The 25,014-nt window shown below is 35.2% G+C and overlaps 1 protein-coding gene across 2 annotated transcripts in view; it reads right to left on the reverse strand.

The window, feature by feature from the left end:
- CDH18 (cadherin 18) overlaps positions 1–25,014 on the reverse strand; it is a 330,861-nt gene that overhangs the window by 128,589 nt on the left and 177,258 nt on the right. For both annotated transcript variants that reach the window (XM_065874393.1, XM_065874394.1), the window contains one exon: positions 7,072–7,239. In XM_065874393.1, the coding sequence (XP_065730465.1) occupies positions 7,072–7,239 (168 nt within the window). The remainder of the gene's footprint in view (positions 1–7,071; positions 7,240–25,014) is intronic.

Genomic DNA, 25,014 nt, shown 5'->3' on the forward strand with positions numbered 1-25,014 from the left:
TCTCCCATCAAATACAACTATACAAGCTGCACAATATACATAAAATGACTGCCATTGGAGAGAATTCAATGCAGCGAGGCTTGGATGAGGTATGGTCCTTGAGGGAAAGGAAGCATAACAAGATGATTTTTACATTCTCAACGACTCAGGGCATTTTTTTAATATGCTTTGCTATGGAAAAGAGACCAAATTACATACTTTGTGAAACAGAGGTTGGGGTTAAAGGACTGGCACAGTAGCTGAAATGAGAATAAAGGTACAAAGAAGAAACCTCAGAGAAATGAACCCCAAAATTTGAATGCAATTTTCCCTGTGATAATTATAGATATATACACTACATTTGCATATGTGGAGACTCAAAGAAAGCAAAGCTGGAAGACAAAAGACCTAAGCAGACATTTCAGCAGGCATGAGGCACCAAGAATCAGAGTTTGTAAATGCTTGTGACTCCAGTTGATATTAGAGAAAAATTAGTTTTTAGGAGTAAGAGTATTCCTACTTCCCAGGAATAAGGGGAAAAAATGAACTTAACCAGTTATAACAAAGTCTAACTATTTAGGTAATCATATTCTATATATCTGCAAAAAGAAAAACAACTCTCTGTGGAGGAAGGTGACATAATCAGGAACTTCTACAATCGCTTATCCGTAATGTTCAATTAATAGTAATAAGACACACTTAAAAATGGAAAATGACCAAAACCAAAAATGAAACAAGCAATAAAAAGACGCAGATATGATGTTGATTTAGGAATTATTAGGAAAGGATTTTGAAATAATTAAGATTAAGGCTTAAGAACATATAGAAAAAAGGTGAAGAATTGTAGCAAATACCAATAATGTATATTTAATAAGTCAAGGGAAAATGATAGAGCCAAAATATGTCAATGCTGAAGCATATAGTTAATAAATTTGATACACAAGTTTAATTGGAGAATAAACATGGTGGAAAAGGTTAGTGAACTAGTATATAGGTCAATATAAAATAGCTATGTCAAAAAAGAGAGATAAAAAAATATGTATATATAGAAGAGTAGACTGATGGTGCATAGTTAAAAGACCAAACATGTATACTTTTGCAGAACCAGTAGTTAAGAAGTGAGGAAATAAGATAGAAGAAATATTTTAGTAAATGCTGACCAAAATTTCCTGGAACTCAATAAAAGATAGCTTTAAAATGCCTTATAATTGAAAAGCAGATTCTTAAAAAAGTAAATACCTCCTAGGTACAACATAGTTAAAATTCTGGAAAGTTAAGCATAGAATATCTTAAAATAAGAAAGATCCATTAAAGTAGAATAAACTACAGTAAAATGATAATAAGACTGAGACTGATTTTTTTTAACAGACAAGATGGTGGTCAGCAGACATTACATCATTAATTATTGAAATAGAAAAAAATATCCTTCAAGCTAGAATTCCATTTCCATTGGAAGTTACTCTTTTAAAAATGTAGGAAAAAGAATGTTTATGAAAAAAACTAAAAAGGAAAAAAAATCATTGATAGTAGACTAGCACTAAAGGAACAGAAAGGGATTTTTAAAGAAAATTTAGAATTTCCTTTAAAAACGATTAATGACTATAGAAGGAAAAATGGAAAATAAAGAAAATAAATAGCACCAGGAAGGATAAATTATAATTGACTTAAAACATAATTCTTTAACAAAACAAAACAAAACAAAATTACAATTTCACAAAAGGCTTAATTTATAAGAAGACAAAAATAGCAAAAATCAAAGATTTTTAAAGTTTAAAGTTATTCCATTTTTCTAGTGATAAATTATATTTTAAGGTGGAATGAAATAAACTGAAATGTCTGGAGCAAACATTAAAGAAAAATAGAAGAAAGTAAAATAAAAAATATTGATGGAGGATAAAATGAACAAAATTAAATACATGAATAATTCATAGAAAGTAAGGAGAGAAAAGAAACAAAAGAAACAAGTAGCAAGATGATAGACTTAAATAGAAATGTACCAGTAATTAATTATAAGTATAGTAAATAAAAATAAACAACAAAAATGTGAAACCAGATTAAAACAAATCAACAAAAACTTAGTGTCTTAAATAAAACTTAAAAAAAAGAACAATATAGTAAAAAAGTAAAATGAAAAATATTATACCATCCAACTGTTAATTAAAAAAAGGAAAATGAAATATCTGGAATAGTTATATTAATATCAGGTAAATTAGACTTTAAGTTATGAACCATTATTAAAGACAGATGTTTCACAATGACATACTTTCAAAGAGGAAGATATCATACCTTAAATCTGTGTGCATCTGGTAACATGATTTCAAACTATATCTGACCAAAATAAAACAAAACCAAAAAATACTAATAGAAAATAAAAGAATAAATAGAAAAATCCAGTATCATAATGGGATATAATAACATATATCTTCAAGAGCTGACAAACAAAACTTCTGTTTGAATATAGAAAATTGCAGTGACATAATGAATAAACTTGAACTAATTTATATATGTAGAAAACTAACCATGAAGCTGTGGAATTTACCTTCTTTTAAATCAAGTACATGCTGACACTTAAAAACACTCTCAAGAAGTTTCAAAATATATGCCTGTAACCATGGTAAAATAAACCAGGTATTTTTTAAAGTATGCTAGAAAAACTTCAACTTGATGGTAATTGAAATATGCACTTCACATTTTGATGGATCAAAGGAGAAGCTTGCTTGCTTGTTTCTTTTAATTTCTGTTTCAAATAAAATATTAATGCCGAATATATTATATGCCATTTAGATTTGTTCTCATGAAAATGCAAATAATAACTTTAAAACAACGGGCCTTCATCTAAAATATTTTACCATCAACAAAATTACATCAATGTCAATATTTCCATCAATGGTATTACCTCTCTTTTACTAACATTAAATTTACCCACATCAGTTAGTTTTCTCATTCTTAGGTTTATGGGAAATACTGCCATCTACTGAGCTTTTAGGACTTGATCCTCCCAATATTACATTGCACTATATCAACTCGAGTCACAAGCAGGTTAAAGTTGTTGCATTACTTAATTTTGCAATTATTTCAAGTTCTTAGGGGAAGTTTTGTTAAACGATCAAATTTCTACTCTTTGATTATGATTATTTGACATGTGTTCTTCTTGTTTCCCCAGACTGGTTATTTACTTTTTGAGGACAATTCTCAAATACAACTTCCTTTAGGGTATAGAAGGTTTGCTTTATGAGGTTTCATGGAAGTTACTGATATTTATGCACATTTTCTTTACACAGAATAATAAAACTCAGTGACTTTTTATCTGTCTGAGAATCAATTATGGAATAACCATAACATAGTTAAAACCAGAGAAGGAAATAGCAAGAATCTTAAGAAGTAGAATAGATTCCTTTCAATAGAAGAACTTATATTGAGGAACTTACACCTTGAGATATTGTCTCTGCAGAAGAACTGGGCATCCCTTGTGTCCTCTGAGTAAGGATTCAAGGCACAGATGGGCTGATTGGCCCTCTTTCACTGTGAGTCTAACAAGTAGCTTCCTTTCCTAATTCTTCCTGCCCACACGTAGGTATTACTGGAATTGAGCAGTAGCTGTCCTCTTAGTTGGACATGTACCATCCAATCTCTGTTCTCCCCTATAGCCTCCCTGACACTGGCAGCCCTCTTCCACCTGGACTTTCGTTTGCCTTGTATTCCAGGCCACTGAGTTTGCATCTGCCTAGTGTAGAGAGTCTTTGTAAAGCAAATTATTAGTCTAGTTCACCTGTAACTCTCAAATGCTTACTCAAAACCCATTTACCTTAAATTAAGATACACTGATAACTTTAAATTAAGATACAAGATGTAACAAGCTGATTTTCACAGGCCATAGCAAATTGATAGGAAGAGAAAGACATTGTAAAAAATGCTATGAGGGAATATTTTGCAAAGCTTTGTGTGCCAGATGTTTAAACCAGAGTCAGTCAGTTATGGTAAAACATGGCTCTCTCAAGTGAAGAGAAAAAAAAGTCAGAAGAACTGTAAGCCAAACAAAACAAAAACATCTTAAGAGAAACAATTAGACTACTGGGTCCATTTGATGACTGATCTTTATAGAATTTGAACTGTATATAGATTTCATGGTGCATTTCATGGTGCTTCATGAACACAAGTCCTCATAGTACATCGTTTTTTTTTCCTCCATGCGGTTTGCAAAGTTTCCCACTATATATCTAGCCACTTGGTGAGTTATAATGCTTGTGGGAAAATTAAAGAATACTTTACTGCAAGCTACTCTTGTCATGGTGACACCAAATCATTCTGAAAATAGCAATGTGTTTAGTGCAATATGAGTGCACAATAAAATATCTTTTAAACAAATCAGAGTGTGAGGTTCCGGGTGTGTACTGCCTCTGTTTCAAAACACTAAGAGCATCTCAGCATGTGGCAGGATTGACAGTTGTCAGTCATTCTGCACAGACTGCTACAGACGGAAGACATGTAGATCCCATTGGATATAATGAGTTAATTCAATGAGTGTACGTTTATTCTGTGTCCTTCTCAGGTAAAACAATTGTTTTTCCTATGAACTGATGCTTCAGCAACTATCATCAATCAAAATAAATTAGGAATATACTTTTCTATATTCATCACCATTACAATTTTCGGTTGATTTCTAAAATCAGTTTTAATGGACTTATCTATTTAAAAATCAGTTTATGGAGAGAAGGAGGGAGAGAAAGAATGGGAGATATTATTTTTACCAAGATCAAGCATTTATTGAGCCCCTACTGCGTAGAGTTTGAGTTTTTCACTCTATTATAATAAGGGTTATAATATTAATATCTTTAAAATAGTGGTGGTAGAATCTATTTGAAAATAAGGTAGGTTGAAAATAAGGTTGGTGTTGTAAGTTATAATAAAGTTTATATTCAGCTGAGTTCAACAGCACTTTTCTCATAATGAAATATGTGTATATGTATATTGTGTGGAATAAGGGATAAAATGAATACAAAAGTACACTGTAGGGCTTCCCTGGTGGCACAGTGGTTGAGAGTCGGCCTGCCGATGCAGGGGACACCGGTTCATGCCCCGGTCCGGGAAGATCCCACATGCCGCGGAGCAGCTGGGTCCGTGAGCCGTGGTCGCTGAGCCTGCAGGTCGGGAGCCTGTGCTCTGCGACGGGAGAGGCCACAACAGTGAGAGGCCCGTGTACCGCCAAAAAAAAAGTACACTGTAAAACTACTTGAATTTTTTTTTTTTTTTTTTTTTTTTTTTTTTTGTGGTATGTGGGCCTCTCACTGCTGTGGCCTCTCCCGTTGCGGAGCACAGGCTCCGGACATGCAGGCTCAGCGGCCATGGCTCACGGGCCCAGCCGCTCCAGGACATGTGAGATCTTCCCGGACCGGGGCACGAACCCGTGTCCCCTGCATTGGCAGGCAGACTCTCAACCACTGGGCCACCAGGGAAGCCCTTGAAATTTAATTATACTTCATGGCTTAATAATGTGGACTTATCTATGATTTATAATTTTCTTTCAAACATATATTCTTCATGGAGCAAAAGCCACATAAAAGAACCAGGTCATATAATCTTATCCTTAGGATTGATATTTTAAAGTAGCTTTACCTAACTATGAATTAGTCCTGCATTTCTTTAACAATGGTCTTTTAAAAATAGTAATTTGACAGAGTATTTAAATTCGACTAATTTACTCATTCATTTAGTAGTCATTTATCCAGGGCTGGGCAGTGATCTGAATATTTAAGTTTACAAAGACAAATCAAGCATCATTCTTACTTAGAGGGACTCAAAGTAGGGGAGATATGCACCTATGGAAATAAATATAGCATAAACGTTCACGGGAAAGTGCTATGTAACAGGAAATGAGGGTTAATTAACTCTCTGCTAATTCTGCAACAGAAGTCAGAGAAACTTGTAAGTGGGCTTTTAAACAAAGGAACGTGAGTGTGGAAAATTCTGGGCTGATTTAAGGATGTGCAAACTGTTATATTTTCGGAACAGGCAGTATTCCATCGTGTATGGAGTGTACTGAGAATGATGCTGAGAGATAAGGCTGGGGACGGCCTTTCATACTGACTTGTGGAGAGTCTTTATTGACATCCCACGCTGTCTACTTCGTTACAGTTTTTAAACAGCATGTGTAAGTAGGACAGCTCCCCTATAGGACTTTATGATAATTAATGGTTTTTCTATAAAACGTCATCCACAGTTTCTGCCACATTAGAAATACTCAAATATGTTTCTTTCCCTTTCTGAGGGTGTCATAAACACCATTTCATTCTGAGCTCACAGAACTGACACTCTTTCCCCTTGAATTGCCTGATAGTTTGTGCTCTGTATTCACAAGGTTCATATTCTACTTTGAGATCAGACTTTATTATATTTGCCGTACGCTGTGGTTGGATGGCATGTTTGTGTGTGTGTGTATGTGAAAAGTGTTCATTCCTAACCTGCAGGATTTTTCTTTTAATTTCAGTCACAAAGCGTGTATTTTTGACTATTTTGCAAGAGTAGAATGCCCATATCAAAATGTATTATGAATATCTCCATGAATTCCTTAGTAATACATAATTACTTCAGCAAATGCAGGATATCATTCTTTAGTACCACTATCTCATTTTTAGTATTTAACTGTGATGCCAACTGAAATGGATATCTAACACAATAACAATTATCTGCCAGGCTCAGGAGACCACAGATGGAGTGATTTCTTTAGTCTTGTGTATAAAAGGAAGACCATACAAAACAAAATATTCCCATTTAAGATAATAGTAACATGATATTATATGTTCAAGTATAGTTGACCCTTGAACAACATGGAGTTTAGGAGCATCCAACCTCTATGCTGTCCAAAAATGCGTATAACTTATAGTCGGCCCTTTGTATCCAGTTTCCTCAGTATCTGCAGATACAACCAACTACAGATCTGATCATGTATTCCTGTAGTACTTACTACTGAGAAAAATCCATGTAAAAGTGGACCCTTATAGCTCAAATCTGTGTTGTTCAAGGGTCAACTGTATTTCAATCTGTTTTACATAAATGAATAGTGATAAGTGCAAATCAGAAGAAACAGGTACGTACTTTGAGGAAACCGTGGGGGGTTGTCATTGACATCTGTCAGGGTGATGTTGACCGTGGTGGATCCCGACAGCCCTCCAACTTGCCCAGCCATGTCTTTGGCTTGAATGACCACTGAGTAATGTTCTCTGGCTTCTCTGTCCATATTATGTAAGGCAGTTCTAATAACTCCTGTAATACATATTTTAAACAAAACAGTATGGATTATACATTAAATGAGAAGCAACAAGGTATCTCTCTCTTTTTCCTTTTTTCTTTTAAGAAAAGTAGTTTTAACTGAAATGCTTTTGAGAGAAAACCAGGCTTCTGAGACAAACAGTACCTTGACAATGTTATTAAAACTGTCTCATCGAAATATTTATTTATAACCACGCATCCCTAACCAATCTATTAGAGGCAAATGAAGATACCCATCTCTTGGCGGTCCTTGGGGTCACTGGCCTCTAGAGGGCAGCCCTGCAGTCCCTGCTCTTTCCTTCTGTTGGTGGCCTGAATATTTCACATCTCATTCTCCTCACAAGTGTTAGCTGAGATGTTTTGAGCAGAGGCTAATTTTCCTCCTTACAGAACAATTTACATAGTTTTCTGACAGGGTTTTCATTTTGATGATGAAAAACAATGGAGGAGTGTAGACACCTGTTAAAATGCAGGAGGCATTTTAACATTTATCAAGACTAAGAAACTGACTTTTTGTCAGGAAATAACTACAATAAGAACTAGATCTAAGTACACAAGCAAAATAAAGTGATGAGATTGGTTCCAAAACTTGCATGTAAAAGTCACATTACACTTAATGCACTTTCTCATTAATTAATTAATGCACTTTCTCATTAATTACTTAATGCACTTTCTCATTATATTAATTAATTAATTATATTAATTAATTTGTTATAATTAATATAACAAAATGTTATATATCCATATGTAGTTCTGTGTAGGCAAACACACACACGCACACATAAATTAGATAGATTTGTCAATAAAGCCTTACATTTAGAAACTGGAACACATTTTCTAGCAGGTCAAGTTTATGCAAGGACTATCAAATATGTCTTAAAATAAAAAATTGTCCTCATATACATGAGCCATATTAAACATAAGCATATAAATATATAAGCATACATGTGTTTATATTTTATATTCATATAAATGTACAATATAAATATATTTGCTACTCGAAACATAGGTCACCATTTAACAGCCACCTTTTTACTTTTATTTAAAATAGTTGGATCATGTCACTTTTGAGAAAGACACCAATGGCTTCAATCAAACTCACACTTGATTAGTTAGCAGCACAATTCACGGGACAGTGCCATTTATAATGACTGCCAACTATAGAGCTTAACAAACACTTTTGCAGACAATATATTGATATAATAGGAGAAAATGGGTTTGTATATCCAAGTGGAAAAGATAGTCTTTTAAAAGTGGAAAGGATTAGTCAATCAGTTGTTTTGAATACAGAACACTTAACCACTTCCTTTTTTTTTTTTTTTTTTTCACTGAATTGATTGTACATGCAATGCTCTGAGAGGAGAGCCACAGGCCCCAGGAAAAGAGATCCCCCTACTTTCAAAACTTGTGAACATATAATTGAGGGAATTTAGGAGAACTTTCCTGAAGCTAAATAAGAATGAAAATTATTCTTATCAAAAGAAATTACAATAATATGATAATAAATGATTCATCTAATTCATGCATATGAAAAAGCCTCAAGCATCCTTACTAAATAGAACATTTTATCACATATGGTAATTATATAAGAAAAAAATAAATTGATGCAGAAAGGAACAAGATAAGAATTTATGAAAATATTTAATGAAAGAAATGTATACTCTCTGATATTTGAAAAAAAATGCCATCCTAAAAAATTACACTAGAAATGGGACTTGCCTCTTATGTGCAGAAGTATGAGATTACTGCCCAGGATGTTTTACAATGAAATCATTACAGTGATATTTGCAGAATATACATATGTGAAAATAAAATCTGTCATTAAAAAAGTGAACGATAGATATTTTTATGCAATTTGAATGTTATTCATTTCAGAGGATCAGAGAAGAGGAATTAGCACAACCCCTGTTTTACAGCATGGACTTTAATAATTTCATTGCAATAGCCATTATCTCCCTTCTTTTATAATACTGCTACTCTGACATGAAATGGGAAGAAATTTGTCAGATAAATTTGCTTATGGAAAGAAAAGAGCATATCCAGAATTGACACAGCTTTCTCAGAAACGATTGTTTAAGGGTTCATTTAAACTCTCGGTTCTCTTGAGAAAGGCTCAGTTGCATGTGCTTAGCTATGACCTCCCCTGAGGGCACATAGGTAACTGGGGAATGTTCAGGCAAATTGCCATAGCAACATGATCCCTGTATACAATAACCTTATTCAAACATGTGGCCCAGATGCTTGTAAGTAGGGTAGTCTAGAACACAGCTGATGCACAGTAACAGTTTTTCCTCTTAAGTAGACTTTATTTTCTAGAGCAGTTTTAGGTCCATAGTAAAATTAAGAAAGTACAGACAGTTACCATGTACCCTTTTCCTCCTGACACACAGCCTCCCCAGCTAGCACCATTCTGTATTAAAATGATGCATTTGTTACAGGTGATGAGCCTACATTGACACGTTCTCACTCAAAGTACATAATTTACATTAGGGATCACTCGGTGTTATACATTCTATGGGTTTGGACACATGTATAATGATTTGTATCCATCATTGTAGTATTGCACAGAATAATTTAACTGCCCTAAAAATCCTCTCTGTTCCACCTATTCACCCTCCCTCCCCTCAACCTTGGCAACCACTGATCTTTTTACTGTTTTCACATTTTGCCTTTTCCAAAATGTCATATGACTGTATTCATACAGTGTGCAATTTTTTGCAGATTGGCTTCTTCAATTAGTAAAAGGCATTTAAGGATCCTCCACATCTTACCATGGCTTGATAGCTCATTTCTTTTTAGTGCTGAATAATATTCCTCTATTTGGATGTGCCACTGTTTATTCATTCACCTACTGAAGGACGTCTTGGTAGCTTTCAAGGTTTGGTGATTATGAATAAAACTGCTATAAACATCTGTGTGCAGGTTTTTGTGTGGACATAAGTTTTCATCTCCTTGATGTAAATATCAAGGAATGTGATTGCTGGATCTTATGTTAGGAGGCTGTTTAGTTTTGTAAGAAACTGCTAAATTGTCTTCCAAAGTGGCTGTACCATTTTGCATCCCCACCAACAATGAATGAATTTCTGTTGCTTCACATTTTTGCCAGGTTTTTGTGTTGTCAGTGTTCAGACTATCACCATTGTATTAGGTGTATAATGGTATCTCACTGATGTTTTAACTTGCATTTCCTTAATGGCACATAATGATGAAAATTGTTTCATATGTTTATGTCCATGTGTATGTCTTCTTTGGTGGGGTATGTTAAGGTCTTTTGTCCATTTTTAAAAATCAGGTTATTTGTTTCCTTATTGTTGAGTTTTAAGAGTTATTTACATATTTTAAATAACAGTTCCCTACTAATAAGTCTATTGCAAATACTGTCTCTCAGGCTATTACTTGTCTTCTCATTTTTTTGGCAGTGTCTTTCACAGTTTAGAAGTTTTTAATTACTTTGAAATCCATATTATAAATTATTTCTTTCATCAATCACAACTTTTATGTTATACCTAAAGTCACAGCCTAAGATACCTAATGTCATCTAGATTTTCTTCTATGTTACCTTCTAGGAATTTTATAGTTTTATATTTAGGTCTGTGACACATTTTGAGTGACATTAAGCTAAGTATATAATATCTGTGTCACTTTTTTGGCATGTGGTTGTCAATTTGTTTCAGCACCATTTGTGGAAATAACAAATTTTTCTCCATTGTATAATATTTACTTCTTTGTCAAAGGTCAGTTGACTACATGCATGAGAAATAATTTCTGGGCTCTCTAACCTGTTCCATTGGTATATTTGTCTATTCTTTCATCCATACTACACTGCCTTGATTACTATAGCTTTATAGTAAATCTTGAAGTAGGGTACTGTCAGTCTTCCTAATTTGTTCTTCTCCTTTAATATTGTGTTGGCTATTCTGGGTCTTTTGCCTCTACATACAAACTTTAAAACAAGTTTTTCAATGCCTACAAATAACTTTTAGGGATTTTGATTGGTATTCCATTGATAAAGTTGAGAAGAACTGACAATATTGAGTTTTACCTATCCATGGACATAAAATATATCTCCATTTATTTAATAATACTTCTTGTTTCTTTCATGAGAGTTTTGTAGTTTTCCTTATATCAATTTCATACCTTTTTTATTAGATTATACCCAAGTATTTCTTTTAGGGGAAGCTAACCTAAATCATATTGTGTTTTTAAATCAAAGTCAACTTGTTCATTGCTGGCATATAGGAAAGAGATTGACTTTTATATATTAACCTGGTATCCTGAAACCTTGCTTTCTCAAGACTGCATCCTTGAAAATAACTCCCGCTGTGGGAAATCTGGGCAGAACGCACATTCCAAGGTCAGAGAAGGGGATACGGATCCTCTGGTTGCCTGGGTCCAGCTTGTTGGTCAACTGGCATTCACATCTTCTGGATGACCTCCCCCAATATCCATAACAACTACTACAGGTGATTCCAGTGTAAGTGGGTCCAAACTATGTTTTGAAAAGCCACAATTAGAAAGCCGAAGTTCTGCCATTATGTATTCATACATTTCTTCACTTTTTATTGCCATCTTGTCATGTCAATAAAAGCATGTATGAGGATATACACATGTGCACAGACAACAAACAATACGCAATAGTAATATACATTTTTCAAAATTGTGAAGCCTAAACTCATGTACAAGACTAGGATAAACTATATTTACACAGTCCAAATAAGAATTGATGTTTTGGTTTTTTGCTTGGCTTTTCTGCCATGTACCCACGGACCCAGTAATTGTAATATAACTTATTTTTGTCTTCCAAATAAACATAATAAGGACTTACCACATGGCCCTTTTATTAAGTAAATTTGTGAAGAAAACAACTCAGAGCAGCTAAATTAATCACCATAAATTATTGCATTGTTTGTTTGTTTAAAAACAAAGAAAACTCTCCTCTTTTCAGTAAATGCTAGGTAACTGGTAATGGCATATTCTGAATGTTTGATATGTTCACTAGCAATGTTTACTTCAAAAATTTTAACAGGAATTGTTCCTTTTATTCTCCTGTGATGCTGGGTTGAATCAACAGGATGTCCTTACCCTTGTATCATTTTGTTTTGTTTCTTATTACTTTCCTTTTAAACAATTGTATGTGCCCCACTGCCTGCAAATTACCTTCTGACTACTGCTTCCCAATCATGTTGCTATGTAGGGGCCTGTAACTGGGAATGACTCTCTGCTCAATACAAGCTCATAACATTGAAACTTGTCTGTGGTCATAAACATTACTCAATGAACCTGACTCACTAACCCACTTTGTGTTTTTGTTTCCTGACTGATGATATTCATATAGAGCAATAGACCCTCCAAAATTTTTTCTTGTACTTTACCCACTAAAAAGTATTTAAGATGGAAATATACAAATCTAGTTGATTAGATAATACCACAGAAGACTTCAAAATAAAACCCCTAAAAGTTTGAAACAAATAAACAAGCATGACATTCAAATTCCTACAAAAACCTTCAAGGTACATATATGCATTTATAAGAGGAACTGGTAAATTTTCTTCCAGGTTTTAACTACACATACTCATTTTTGCTCAATTGCTTGTTTTGCCTCTGAATTTATTCAGTCGTTCATTCATTCATTTAAAGTCTATTATGTCATTTTGTAATGTCTATTAAAATGTATTGGAGCCCTAGTGTTTCTCTAATGGGGCACAAGGGCCACTTAACAAAATCACATGAATTGACAATTATCATGCAACTCCAAGGGCACTATTTTAGACCTACTGTATCAGAATCTGGGAAAGTGGGCCCAGCATCAATCAATATTTGTGACAAGCCCCTTCTGTGATTCTCATGAGCAGTCCAATTTGAGATATCCACCTACAGTTGAGAACATATGATATCTGGCCTCAAGGTGCTCATATTTCATTGGAGGAGCTGCTCATTTAAAATAATTAATATGAACACTGAGAGGTTTATAAATGCTTAGAAGTTTCAATTTCTACACAATGACACTTAATATCGTGGCAGTAATAATTCATCTTTCCAACTACCTAATTGTGATGATCTAGGTACCTGGCAGACTTTTTGTTATATATTAAATTGCTATTTGTTTCAACATTTAGTATATTATATGCTACTTCTATTCAACTACACATTATGAATTTTCCCTACTAACTTTGTAAAGGTAATGTGGCTTCTATAAATTCCTGTCTACATTGAAATAAAAAACATTCAGACATTGAATCTATATGTACGCAACATTACCACAGTTTCAGAAACCTTTTTTCTTCATTTGTCACCAATCCAATGTATATTGAATGTGTCTCTGCTCTGTTTAAAATGTGGAATACAAAGGTATATAGGATAGAGCTTATGACTTTAGAAGGTCGTGATTAGAGTGTGTACAGACAGGGAAATAAATATGCAAATATGGAAAGTTAAGTAATACTGCAAATAGATTTTATTAAATGGAAGACAAAACACAGACTTGAAAGGTTTTAGTTATCGAAATGGATGAGCATGACCAAAGAGTACTTTATGGGACAATGACAAGTTTGTAGGATATGAAAGATAGATGGAGAAGTAGAGGATCCATGGAAAGGGCATCTGACATGAACAAAGGTGTGGATATAGAATGTGCATGGCTGTATCGACCACATTGGCTTCATTGGAAAAAAACTGTAGGAGAATAATAGAGATTAGGTACTCATTAATACTCTCAGAATATTTCTAGGTTTTGTTCCTCAAGTGACTGAAAGTTTGAATAGCTCCACTGATGTCCCTGTGGAAAGTCAAGACTGACTATACTTCACTACTGGTAAGTTGTTACAGTCTGTGGTTGGGCAGATGCATGGTTATCTCTATGGATAAATTTAGCACATTTCAGACTCTAAAGCTTCAGTGGATAACTGTTTAAACTTCATAATTTTATTTATATTTTCACTATACTATATATTTTATTTTTAAAGAAAAAATATAAGATATATGAAACACTGGCATCCCAGAATTAAAAAAAAAAAAAACATACTTAACTTCAATCTATGACTCATGGAATTAACAATCCTAAATTCATGAATGTAGACATCTTTATGATTTAGTAAGGAAGATTCAATTTTTCCTCCTCTAGATTCTTTTCTTCCTACCATTAAAATGGACAGTGAAGCGTTTTATTTCTGGTGAGCAGAAAAGGATGGCGAGTTCACAGGTTTTGAGTATGGGCTGTGACCTCTTCAGGTATAGGCATGGAAGTATAGGCACTCTCTTCATGTATATAGCTCATATTTTCTCTCCATATTCTTCATGAGAGAGAAAGTTCAAAGTTTAAATAACTTTCTCCAGATCAGAAATTTGCAGAAGCTGAAATATCACCCAGGACTTCCTGACAGTAAAATCAGAATGCCACAGTGTCATTAGTTCAAGTAATGAAATCCTTAACCTTGTAGACCCTTAGGAGTGGCTTGTACTATTGTGAAAGAGAGAGAGACAGGGAGGGGTGTGTTTGTGGAGGGAGAGAGAGAGAGGGAGGAGAAGAGGAGGTGGAATGAGGAACAGTATTATAAAAACTGGGCATTAACTTCTCTATGGATTTGGGGACAGAGATCAGACAGATTCAAAGAGAATATAGTTGTTTTTATGCATCAATAAATATGCTTCTGACCTAGAAGGTTTTATTTCAATATTTTTTCTCATTTTTGCATTATGCTTAATGTTTATATCTGTTATCAAGGTTTCAATGTGATCTACAACTTCCAAACACCAGTCTTTCTAGTCAATATATTTAATAACCACACTGATAAAATCATAGGTTTGCCAGGGCATTTGTGAAGGCCAAATATTCTATAGACTTGCAGGCTTTCAGCTTAACTACTCCGGTCAGCAAAAATGTACTGAGACAGCACTGTAGGGAGAAAAATAAATAATAAACTTCAAAAAAGGCTTACCTGGGTGATGAAATTCCAATGGTGATGGTAATGATGACGATGATGATAGAACTACTGACAGTTATTAAGTATTTGTTAAGCATAATGAGGAATATTTATGTTAAATCACTAAATCCTCACGCTAAGTCCTCACATCAACTGACTATGGATGCTATTCATATTATCCCCTTTTAGTATCAAAGAGTGATTGCAAGAACAGAAAGGTTAAGAAAAGTGCCCAAGGACAGATAGGTATCATAGAGTCAGTATTTAATCCATGCAATTGGAATTCACAGCCTGCTGTCACAATCACTACCTTCTGAGCTTCTGATTCCTTGTGAGTAAATCGAGGAAAATACTGCAAAAGAGCCTGAAGTAGATTTTGGGAGAATGTCTGCATCTTAATAACGTGGTATCAGAAGAAATCTCTGTTTCTCTTAGCCAGTTTGGGTCCTAGTAGCACTGGAATCAAAGTTCTGATGATAATCAAGGAGATGTCAGGAAAATGGTGCATACAATGGGTAACCAAATGATCTGACTCCAAAAGATGAGGTTTCAGCCTTTTGTTCAACAGGAGAAAGAGTGAGAAACTTAGAAACCTAAGATTCATCTTGCTGCAAGTGTCCATTACCTGTTTATGGTCTCTTTGCAGGGTATCAAATACCAGTACCATTAACTGTGGCTGGCCTATGATTGCTTTGACCAATACAGTACAGTGGAAGTGATAGTATGACGATTTCTGCCCTGGACTTAAGAGGATTGGAAGCTTCTACCTTGGTATGTATGAACTCTGAGCCTGCAGGTAAGTAGTCTAACTACCCTGCTAGAGACCGCATAGAGAGGCCGTGAGATGGAAGGGGGTAGGGATGCATCTGAGCCCAGTTCCCCAGCTTGTCCCACTGAAGCACTAGGCATATTAGTGAACTCATCTTTGAATGAGTGCAGGTGCCAGCTGAGTGCTACCAAGTAACACAGTCAGTGTCGTATGGATCAAGAAATTCCCCAGGGGCTTCCCTGGTGGTGCAGTGGTTGAGAATCTTCCTGCCAATGCAGGGGACACGGGTTCGATTCCTGGTCTGGGAAGATCCCACATGCCGCGGAGCAACTAGGCCCGTGAGCCACAACTACTGAGCCTGCATGCCTGGAACCTGTGCTCTGCAACAAGAGAGGCTGGGATAGTGAGAGGCCCACACACCGCATTGAAGAGTGGCCCCCACTTGCCGCAACTAGAGAAAGCCCTCGTACAGAAACGAAGACCCAATACAGCCAAAAATAAAAAAAAAGAAAAAAGAAATTCCCCAGATAACTCCTGCTTAACTTCTTGACTTCCAAAATCACTGTTGTTTTGAAAGCTCTGAGTTGGGGTAGTTTGCAATGGCATTCAAATTTGGAATACACACACAGACACACACATAGAAATTTGTAAACATACATATACCTATGCATACACATACACACATATATACACACATATACATACATACATACACACATATGTACAAACACACACACATATATTCCTCACAGGGAAATAAATGATGGTTGGCTTTTTAGATCTACCCTTAACACCATTAAACCAAGACTAGGCATTCCCTAAATACTATATTCTCTTCTCTCTCTCTTACCCTCTCCCTTTCTCTCTCCTTCCTTCCCCTCCTTCTCTTCCTCCCACCCCACCCTTCTCTCCAGAGCTGGAGTGCATGTACACATACTATACAGAAAAGCCTATGTCTAAAGTACTACAGCTATGGTACATGTATACGTATTTCATGAGTTCAGGTAAACATAGTATTTGGAAGATAAAGAGAAGAGGGAAAATAAAATTGACCTTCATATAACTGATGTATAATGAACACAGGGAGTAAAACTTCCTGTAAACACTGAAATTATTAAGATTATTATCATCTGGTAATTTGTACTCTATGGGAATAAAAAAATTATATATGATATTTTTAATTAAGAGAATTATATATAAATGTAATTTCAAATATTTATAATATCAGATAAAATATTTTATTATAAGATACTGAATCCAGATACATTCTAACTTAAATATAAATGTATTGTCTTGGAAAATAATAATGAAATAATAAGAAAGAAATTTAGAAATCTAGAAGTAGTCAAGTATAATTTTCCCAAAATAGCTTATTCATGTGGTTTATTAAAAATTTAGGGGCTAAAAATACAAACACATAAAAGGAACACTAAGTTTATTATGTAGTTATTCCTTGTTTAAATATTGATATATTTTTCTATTACTGTGTTTATTTTTTTCTACAATTTATTTGTTTTATCTTTAGTTTTTATCATATAATGGTTAAAATGAATTTAAAAAGGTAAAATGCTTTATATAGGATTTTTTGGGTCACAGATGCTATTTAAGAAATGGTACTTAATATGATTATATCAAAAAACTTTGGAATATTTGTTTTTGAGACAACTATACTTAAAGGCATTTAATTAAGGAAAATACTAAAACATTGCTTTATAAAATATACATATACCAATGACCAACCAGTTCTATTAGTAATGGTCTAGTTGACAACATAGACCTGTAAGTAAATCAAAATTGACAATTTGTCCTGTAATACCAATTTACCTATTGTGTCATCTGCTTTTTGAATTTTCAAGGAAAGTTTTATTTTTTCATTTAGAGAATGATTTTATTTTACGATGCATTTTATCATAATCTAATAATCTAAGAAGACATTACCATTTATAATAAGCTGTATATCACAATATGCATGCTATACCTTTGGATATATATGCTCATATATTATCTACACATTATACACATTACATACAGCAAATAGCAGTACTAAACAAACTCATGTGGCCAATCTATAATACTAGCCTTGAGTTTTCAAGGATATGCATATAATATGAGTTGTATTTTCTTTGGCACATAATTTATGGTTGAATCCTGAAGGCACCTGTGTAGAACTCAAGTGATTATTAAGTGTCTTAGAATAAGAATTAGAATGGGGCCAGGATGATTGTAGTACATTCAAGGAGCGGCATAAAAAAGTGCAAATATAATTTAAAAATATGGTAAAGTTGTCTTTAGGCTTTCAAGAATGCTCATGCATTCTTACTGCCTTTGATCTTTTAAAGATAAGTCTAAAGTGAAAATATCAATGAGGTATCACCTCACACCAGTCAGAATGGCCACCATCAAAAAACCTACAGGGCTTCCCTGGTGGCGCAGTGGTTGAAAGTCCGCCTGCCAATGTAGGGACGCGGGTTTGTGCCCCAGTCCGGGAAGATCCCACATGCTGTGGAGAGGCTCGACCCGTGAGCCATGGCTGCTGAGCCTGTGCGTCCGGATCCTGTGCTCCGCAACGGGAGAGGTCACAACAGTGAGAGGCCTGCGTACCGCAAAAAAAACCAACAAAAAAACCCCCTACAAATAGGGACTTCCCTGGTGGTGCAGTTGTTAAGAATCTGCCTGCCAATGCAGGGGACACGGGTTTGAGCCCTGGTCCAGGAAGATCCCACATTCCACAGAGCAACTAAGCCCATGCACCACAACTACTGAGCTTGTGCTCTAGAGCCAGAGAGCCACAACTACTGAAGCCTGCGCACCTAGAGCCCGTGCTCCACAACAAGAGAAGCCACTGCAATGAGAAGCCCGTGCACCCCAACAAAGAGTAGCCCCCGCTCGCTGCAACTAGAGAAAACCTGCGTGCGGCAAGGATGACCCAACACAGCCAAAAATAAATAAATAAATAAATAAATAAATAGACAAACCTACAAATAATAAATGCTGGAGGGAGTGTGGAGAAAGGGAACCCTCTTGTGCTGTTGGTGGGAATGTAAATTGATACAGCCACTATGGAGAACAGTATGGAGGTTCCTTAAAAAACTAAAAATAGAACTACCATATGACCCAGAAATCTAACTACTGGGCATATACCCTGAGAAAGCCATAATTCAAAAAGATACATGTACCACAATGTTCATTGCAGCACTATTTACAATAGCCAGGACATGGAAGCAACCTAAATGTCCATCAACAGATGAATGGATAAAGAAGATGTGGTACACATATACAATGGAATATTATTCAGCCATAAAAAGGAACAAAAGTGAGTTATTTGTAATGAGGTGGATGAACCTAGAGTCTATCATACAGAGTGAAGTAAGTCAGAAAGAGAAAAACAAACACTGTATGCTAACGCACATATATGGAATCTAAGGAAACAATACTGATGAACCTAGTGGCAGGGCAGGAATAAAGATGCAGATGTAGAGAATGGACTTGAGGACACAGTGGGGGAAGTGGAAGCTGGGACGAAGTGAAAGAGTAGCACAGACATATATACACTACCAAATGTAAACTAGATAGCTAGTGGGAAGCAGCTGCATAGCACAGGGAGATCAGCTCGGTGCTTTGTGACCACCTAGAGGGGTGGGATAGGGAGGGTGGGAGGGAAGCTCAAGAGGGAGGGTTTATGGGGATACATGTATACTTATAGCTCATTCATTTTGTTGTATAACAGAAACTAACACAACATTGTAAAGCAATTATACTCCAATAAAGATATTAAAAAAAATCAAAAACAGAAAAAAAAAGTGAAAACATAAAATCAATCTTTTAACTATGACAGTCCCTATAATCCACTGGAAATTTAAAAAATGATAAGGGATTAACATGTTTGACAGTATTTGGAGAGAGATTATACTGATAGTATAAATTTGACTAGTAAATAATTCAACTTTAGATGTCTGAGAGACATTAATTTATAGATACATTTGTTATTAACTAATGAGTGTCCATTGTGGCTTCAGTATCACTGAGAGGTAACATGGTAAGATCATGTGAATAGGGAAACTAATTATGAATATTACTTACAAGCATAGTGGTATGTCACATAAAATAAAAGGAACATTAAGTGGCTCAAAAAAGGTGAAAGTTTTATAGAATCTCATTCCTGGGAGAGAGGTTTACTCATGTGTTAAAGCCTTATTTGTTCACACTCTTCAAAGGTTCAAGTGAGCAATGATAGTAGCTTGGGAACATTCTTAGCATTTACTAGATGTAAGTATTGCATAAATGAATAATCTGGTACCCTGTTTAATTAGCAGCTAAGTGGTAATAACAGAACATAGAACGTAGAAGAGTACTACATTCTAAGTTAAATATTGACAAAATATTTGAGTGCTTGTTGAGTTATGTAAATGTAAAATTCTGGTGTTCTTTTACTGTGTGATAGAAAAATGTCATAGGATTCATTACTATTTGATAACCCAAGGCACAGAAGGTGGGTGCAACAATATATGAACAGATTTTTGTTCCTTTGATGAAGAGAGTGAGTAGAAAGCCCTTAACGCTGGAAAGATTAACTGGAAATGATTATTCTTATATGATTTGTCAAGTGGGGCTTTTAATCAGTACGTTAATGTTTTTCTAGAAAAGGATTTCTAAGAAATAAAAAAGGAGCTGAGGAGCAAACCTTGAAGACAACTATGGAAAGAGAAGGAATGACTGGAAACTGAAAAATATGTCATTTTGTTGATTTCTGAGAATACTGAATAATTTAATATGTTGCTCAGAAAAGGAATTTGCATTTAAAAATTATCAAAAATTGAATCCATGGTAGAAAAATTCAAAAGTCATTATCTTGCCTATGATGAATAGAGATGTGAAACACCAAACAGTAAAATCAGACAGATCAAATAGAAAGTTTCATCCAAATGTTAACTTCTACTTAGTTTCTCCAGTGATGATAAAATGGTAGATGAGGAGAAGTGAACAGGCATAGGGATTCTTAGATCTCTCCCTGCACTGTGACCAATGTAAACATCTCTGTAATCTTTGCATACCACATGCGATAGTACCTGTCATATAAAAAATGAAAAATATACTGTCCCCGAATTTCTGCAATTCTTGAAGCCAAATCTCTATAAACAAACAAAAAACAAAAAAACAGTTGTCTATATATAGTATGAAATAGTTGCTGAGGTGGAGATTTAGGTGCAGGATATTTACTAGGGAGCCACTGTGAAGGGAGGGGAGAGGGAGCATGAATGATGAGAGGGGGATATTGGTCCGGGATGCAGGTCTAACAAAGTTTAGGCAAATGCAGCTGGGGTATACTGCCTGTCTGAGTGTCCACCACACTCCGTCACTGGATGAGGGTTATCCCAGAAATGACATGACTTCGGCAAGGTGTTTATCAGCACTCGGAATAGATCCTGAAGGAGCTGACAGCTGAGAGTGAGATGCTGAATGTACTCCCCATGCTGGACTGCAAGTCCTTCTTTAAAGGAGACGTGCATCTCTGTCTACCACACAGTGAACCTACTTTGTTTTCTCTAATTTCAAGCCCCTCCACTGAAGATGTAAATGACTAAAAATGCTCATGTGATATTCCCTTCAATCCTATCATTGATCCAATGGATAATGTCTGTTTTCATCTCAACTGCAGCAAACTGGCCACAGCATACTATTCCTACCTTTCCCAAAGACCTCATTGTCTTGTTTCTCTCAATTTTACCCTCTTATATTCTGTATTGTCATCACACGAATTTATTTCTTATCATTATGCCAATTTACTTATTTTGGTAACTATTTGTTCTTTCCCACTAAACTAAAAGCTCCACAAGGCCAAAGATTTTTTTTCGTTACGTTTTCATTGCTGTATCCTCATTGCCTTAAAACAATCCCCAACCCATAGTTGTCCTCAATGAATATTTGCTGAATGAATGAAGTGCCACAAAACCCATAGGAATTCATCATAGCATTAAATTTGGGGTTTAGAATAAAACTAAAAGTGATATAAGACAAATAAGTTACTAAATTTAATTTATTTCCTTTGGATATTAAATGTATTAGCTTGCTAGGGATTCTGTAATAAAGTACCACAAACCGGGTGACTTAAAAATGAAGACTCATTTTCTCACAGTTCTGGAAGCTAAAAGTCCGAAATCAAGGTATTGGCAGGATTTGTTCTTCCTGGGGTCTGTGAGGGATGGGTCTGTTCCAGGCCTCTCTCTTTGGCTTGCAGATGACTGTTTTCATGCCCACAATACATTCTTCCTGTATTTTCAAATCATCTTCCCTCTGTGATATCTTTACGCCCAAATTTCTCCTTTTTATAAGGACACCAGTTATATTGTATTATGGCTCGCCCTATAACTTCACTTTAACTTGATTACCTCTGCAAAGACTCTGTCTACAAATAAGGTCACATTATGAGATCCTGAGGTTTGGAATTCAACATACGAATTGAGGGGGGAGGGGAGTACAATTCAACCCATGATATTTTCTTTGAGCCTGTATTAGGAAACTCTTTAAATACAATCATAAGAGTTACTTTGACCAAAAAGGGACTGGTGAAGGCACTCTAAGAAAAAAACACAAAATATTAAAAAAAAAAAAAAATTTGTGAAAGAATGCAATGTCACGGAAAAGATGGAGATGAAGAAAGACCTTTGTATGGGTAGTCTCAGGGATCAAAGACTAGGTATTATACAAATGTATGATCATGAAGAGTGGCTTTGAATTTCTTTATAATGTGAACTGTAAAGAGTCATTCATTCCTTCAACTACTAGTTGTAATAGAGTGTAATAGAGTGTAAAAGAGTCATTCATTCCTTCAACTACTAGTTGTAATAGAGTGTAATAGAGTGCACTAAAATCCAGATACTGTCCTAGGGGCAGACAAAATCACTGCCCTCAAAAAGCTTACACTCTAGAGAAGGTAGATTAGGGAAAAAAAAAAAAAAACACCAACTAGATAATTATCTATATGATACACAGCAGATTAGGTGGTGTTAATGGCTAGGGGGGGAAATGAAGCATTTAATTTGGGCTTACAGTTTTAATTAGGATTAAAATAGTGGGATGTTGGAGTTAGCTAGTTCTGGCTCACAAGAGTTGATTGTTAAAATTTTAAGAATTTGGGCACAACTTCTTTGTCCATTCATCTGTTGATGGACATTTAGGTGCTTCCATGTCCTGGCTATTGTAAATAGTGCTGCAATGAACATTGGGGTACATGTCTCTTTTTGAATTATGGTTTTCTCAGTGTATATGCCCAGTAGTGGGGTTGCTGGGTCATATGGTAGTGGTACATATATACAATGGAATATTGCTCAGCCATAAAAAGGAACGAAACTGAGTTATTTGTAGTGAGGTGGATGGACCTAGAGTCTGTCATACAGAATGAAGTAAGTCAGAAAGAGAAAAACAAATACTGTATGCTAACTCATATATATGAAAACTAAAAACGTGGTACTGATGAACCTAGTGGCAGGGCAGGAGTAAAGACACAGATGTAGAGAACAGACTTGAGGACACAGAGGGGGAAGGGGAAGGTGTGATGAAGTGAGACACTGACATACATACACTGTCAAATGTAAAATGGATGGCTAGTGGGAAGCCGCTGTATAGCACAGCGAGATCAGCTCAATGCTTTGTGACCACCTAGAGGGGTGAGATAGGGAGGGTGGAAGGGAAGCTCAAGAGGGAGGGGATATAGATTTATATGTATACATATGGCTGATTCACTTTGTTGTACAGCAGAAACTGACACAACATTATGAAACAATTATACTCCAGTAAAGATGTGAAAAAAAAAAGAATTTGTACAGCTGGTTAGTAAATATAGCCATTGCTAATAATTAAATTATATAAATTTACAATTCAACATCATATCTTTAAAAGTATCTGAAAACATCTCTTTCTAAGTGAATTGCTATATTTTACTATTATATATACTCTTGTTGTTATCTGTTTATTTTATCTGTGTGGTAGAAATACTACAGAATTATGTACTACTGCTCATCCTTTCCCAACTATATGTTCAGTGGTGTCATCTTGGTAACTTGAAAATCATGGGCAGTGGAAATATTTTTATTATGAAAGTCAGCAAATGCTGACTAAATCAAGGCTTAACCTATTTAGTTAGTGATTGTCTGGACTTGAGAAAGTAAAGAAGAAAGCATAAATAAAGCATATTAAACTCGTGTGTAGCTATTACATGTGAATAACACAAAATTTGAAGAAATACTATTCTAACTAATGAAGAAATACTATTCTAACTAATGAAACCTATTGTTCAACTAAGCAGAAAAAAAAAGTGGCTTATATAATTGATGAAAAACTGAAGTTTTTAGAAACATCTTTTATCTACAGGCTAATGTAAACAGAAGTATCAACCAACACCCAAGCTAGAACTAAACTCATTTGTCAATGACCTGAGCAAATTCTTTGCTGAATCAGATAGCAATCAAGCGTTTATTTGCAGTAGGATTTAGTCAATATTCATTGGATTGCAACAATAGGTTTTGTGTGGATGCAAGCGTTTGGCAAAAATCAATGCAAGCATTCTGTAAGAATCAATAGGCTATGTGGAATTTATAAGGAGTAGTGTATGCATTATAATTGTTTGTAAATGGGGTGCTACATATCTTTTTTTAATCAGTGAAATTTGCTTATTTACACGTTTACATATTTTTGGTTGTTCAATATTTACTAGCACACCACTGACGACTAGCGTTAAATAGACTTGACAGAGTTCCAGGCAAAGAGTCACAAGTGCAAATGTTCTAATGTGGCTGCTTTCTGGCTTGTTGGAGGGAAACCTCTGAGGCCAGCATCTCTAAAGCAAAAAGAACAAGAAGAAGAGGAGTTGAGATCAGAATGACATTATAGGCCAGGTCTTTTACAGGCACGTGCATTATTGTAGTGCTTTTGACTTTGGCCATAAAAGAGATGAGAAGACATGGGCAGGTTTTGAGCAAAGGGGTGATGTGATCTGACATATTTTCACATGGCGGTCCAGTGGTTAGGACTCCACATTCTCATTGCCAAGGGCCTGAGTTCAATCCCTGGTCAGGAAACTAAGAT

This window comes from Phocoena phocoena, chromosome 3, assembly GCF_963924675.1.
Source record: "Phocoena phocoena chromosome 3, mPhoPho1.1, whole genome shotgun sequence".
In the NCBI taxonomy this organism is placed as follows: Eukaryota; Metazoa; Chordata; class Mammalia; order Artiodactyla; family Phocoenidae; genus Phocoena; species Phocoena phocoena.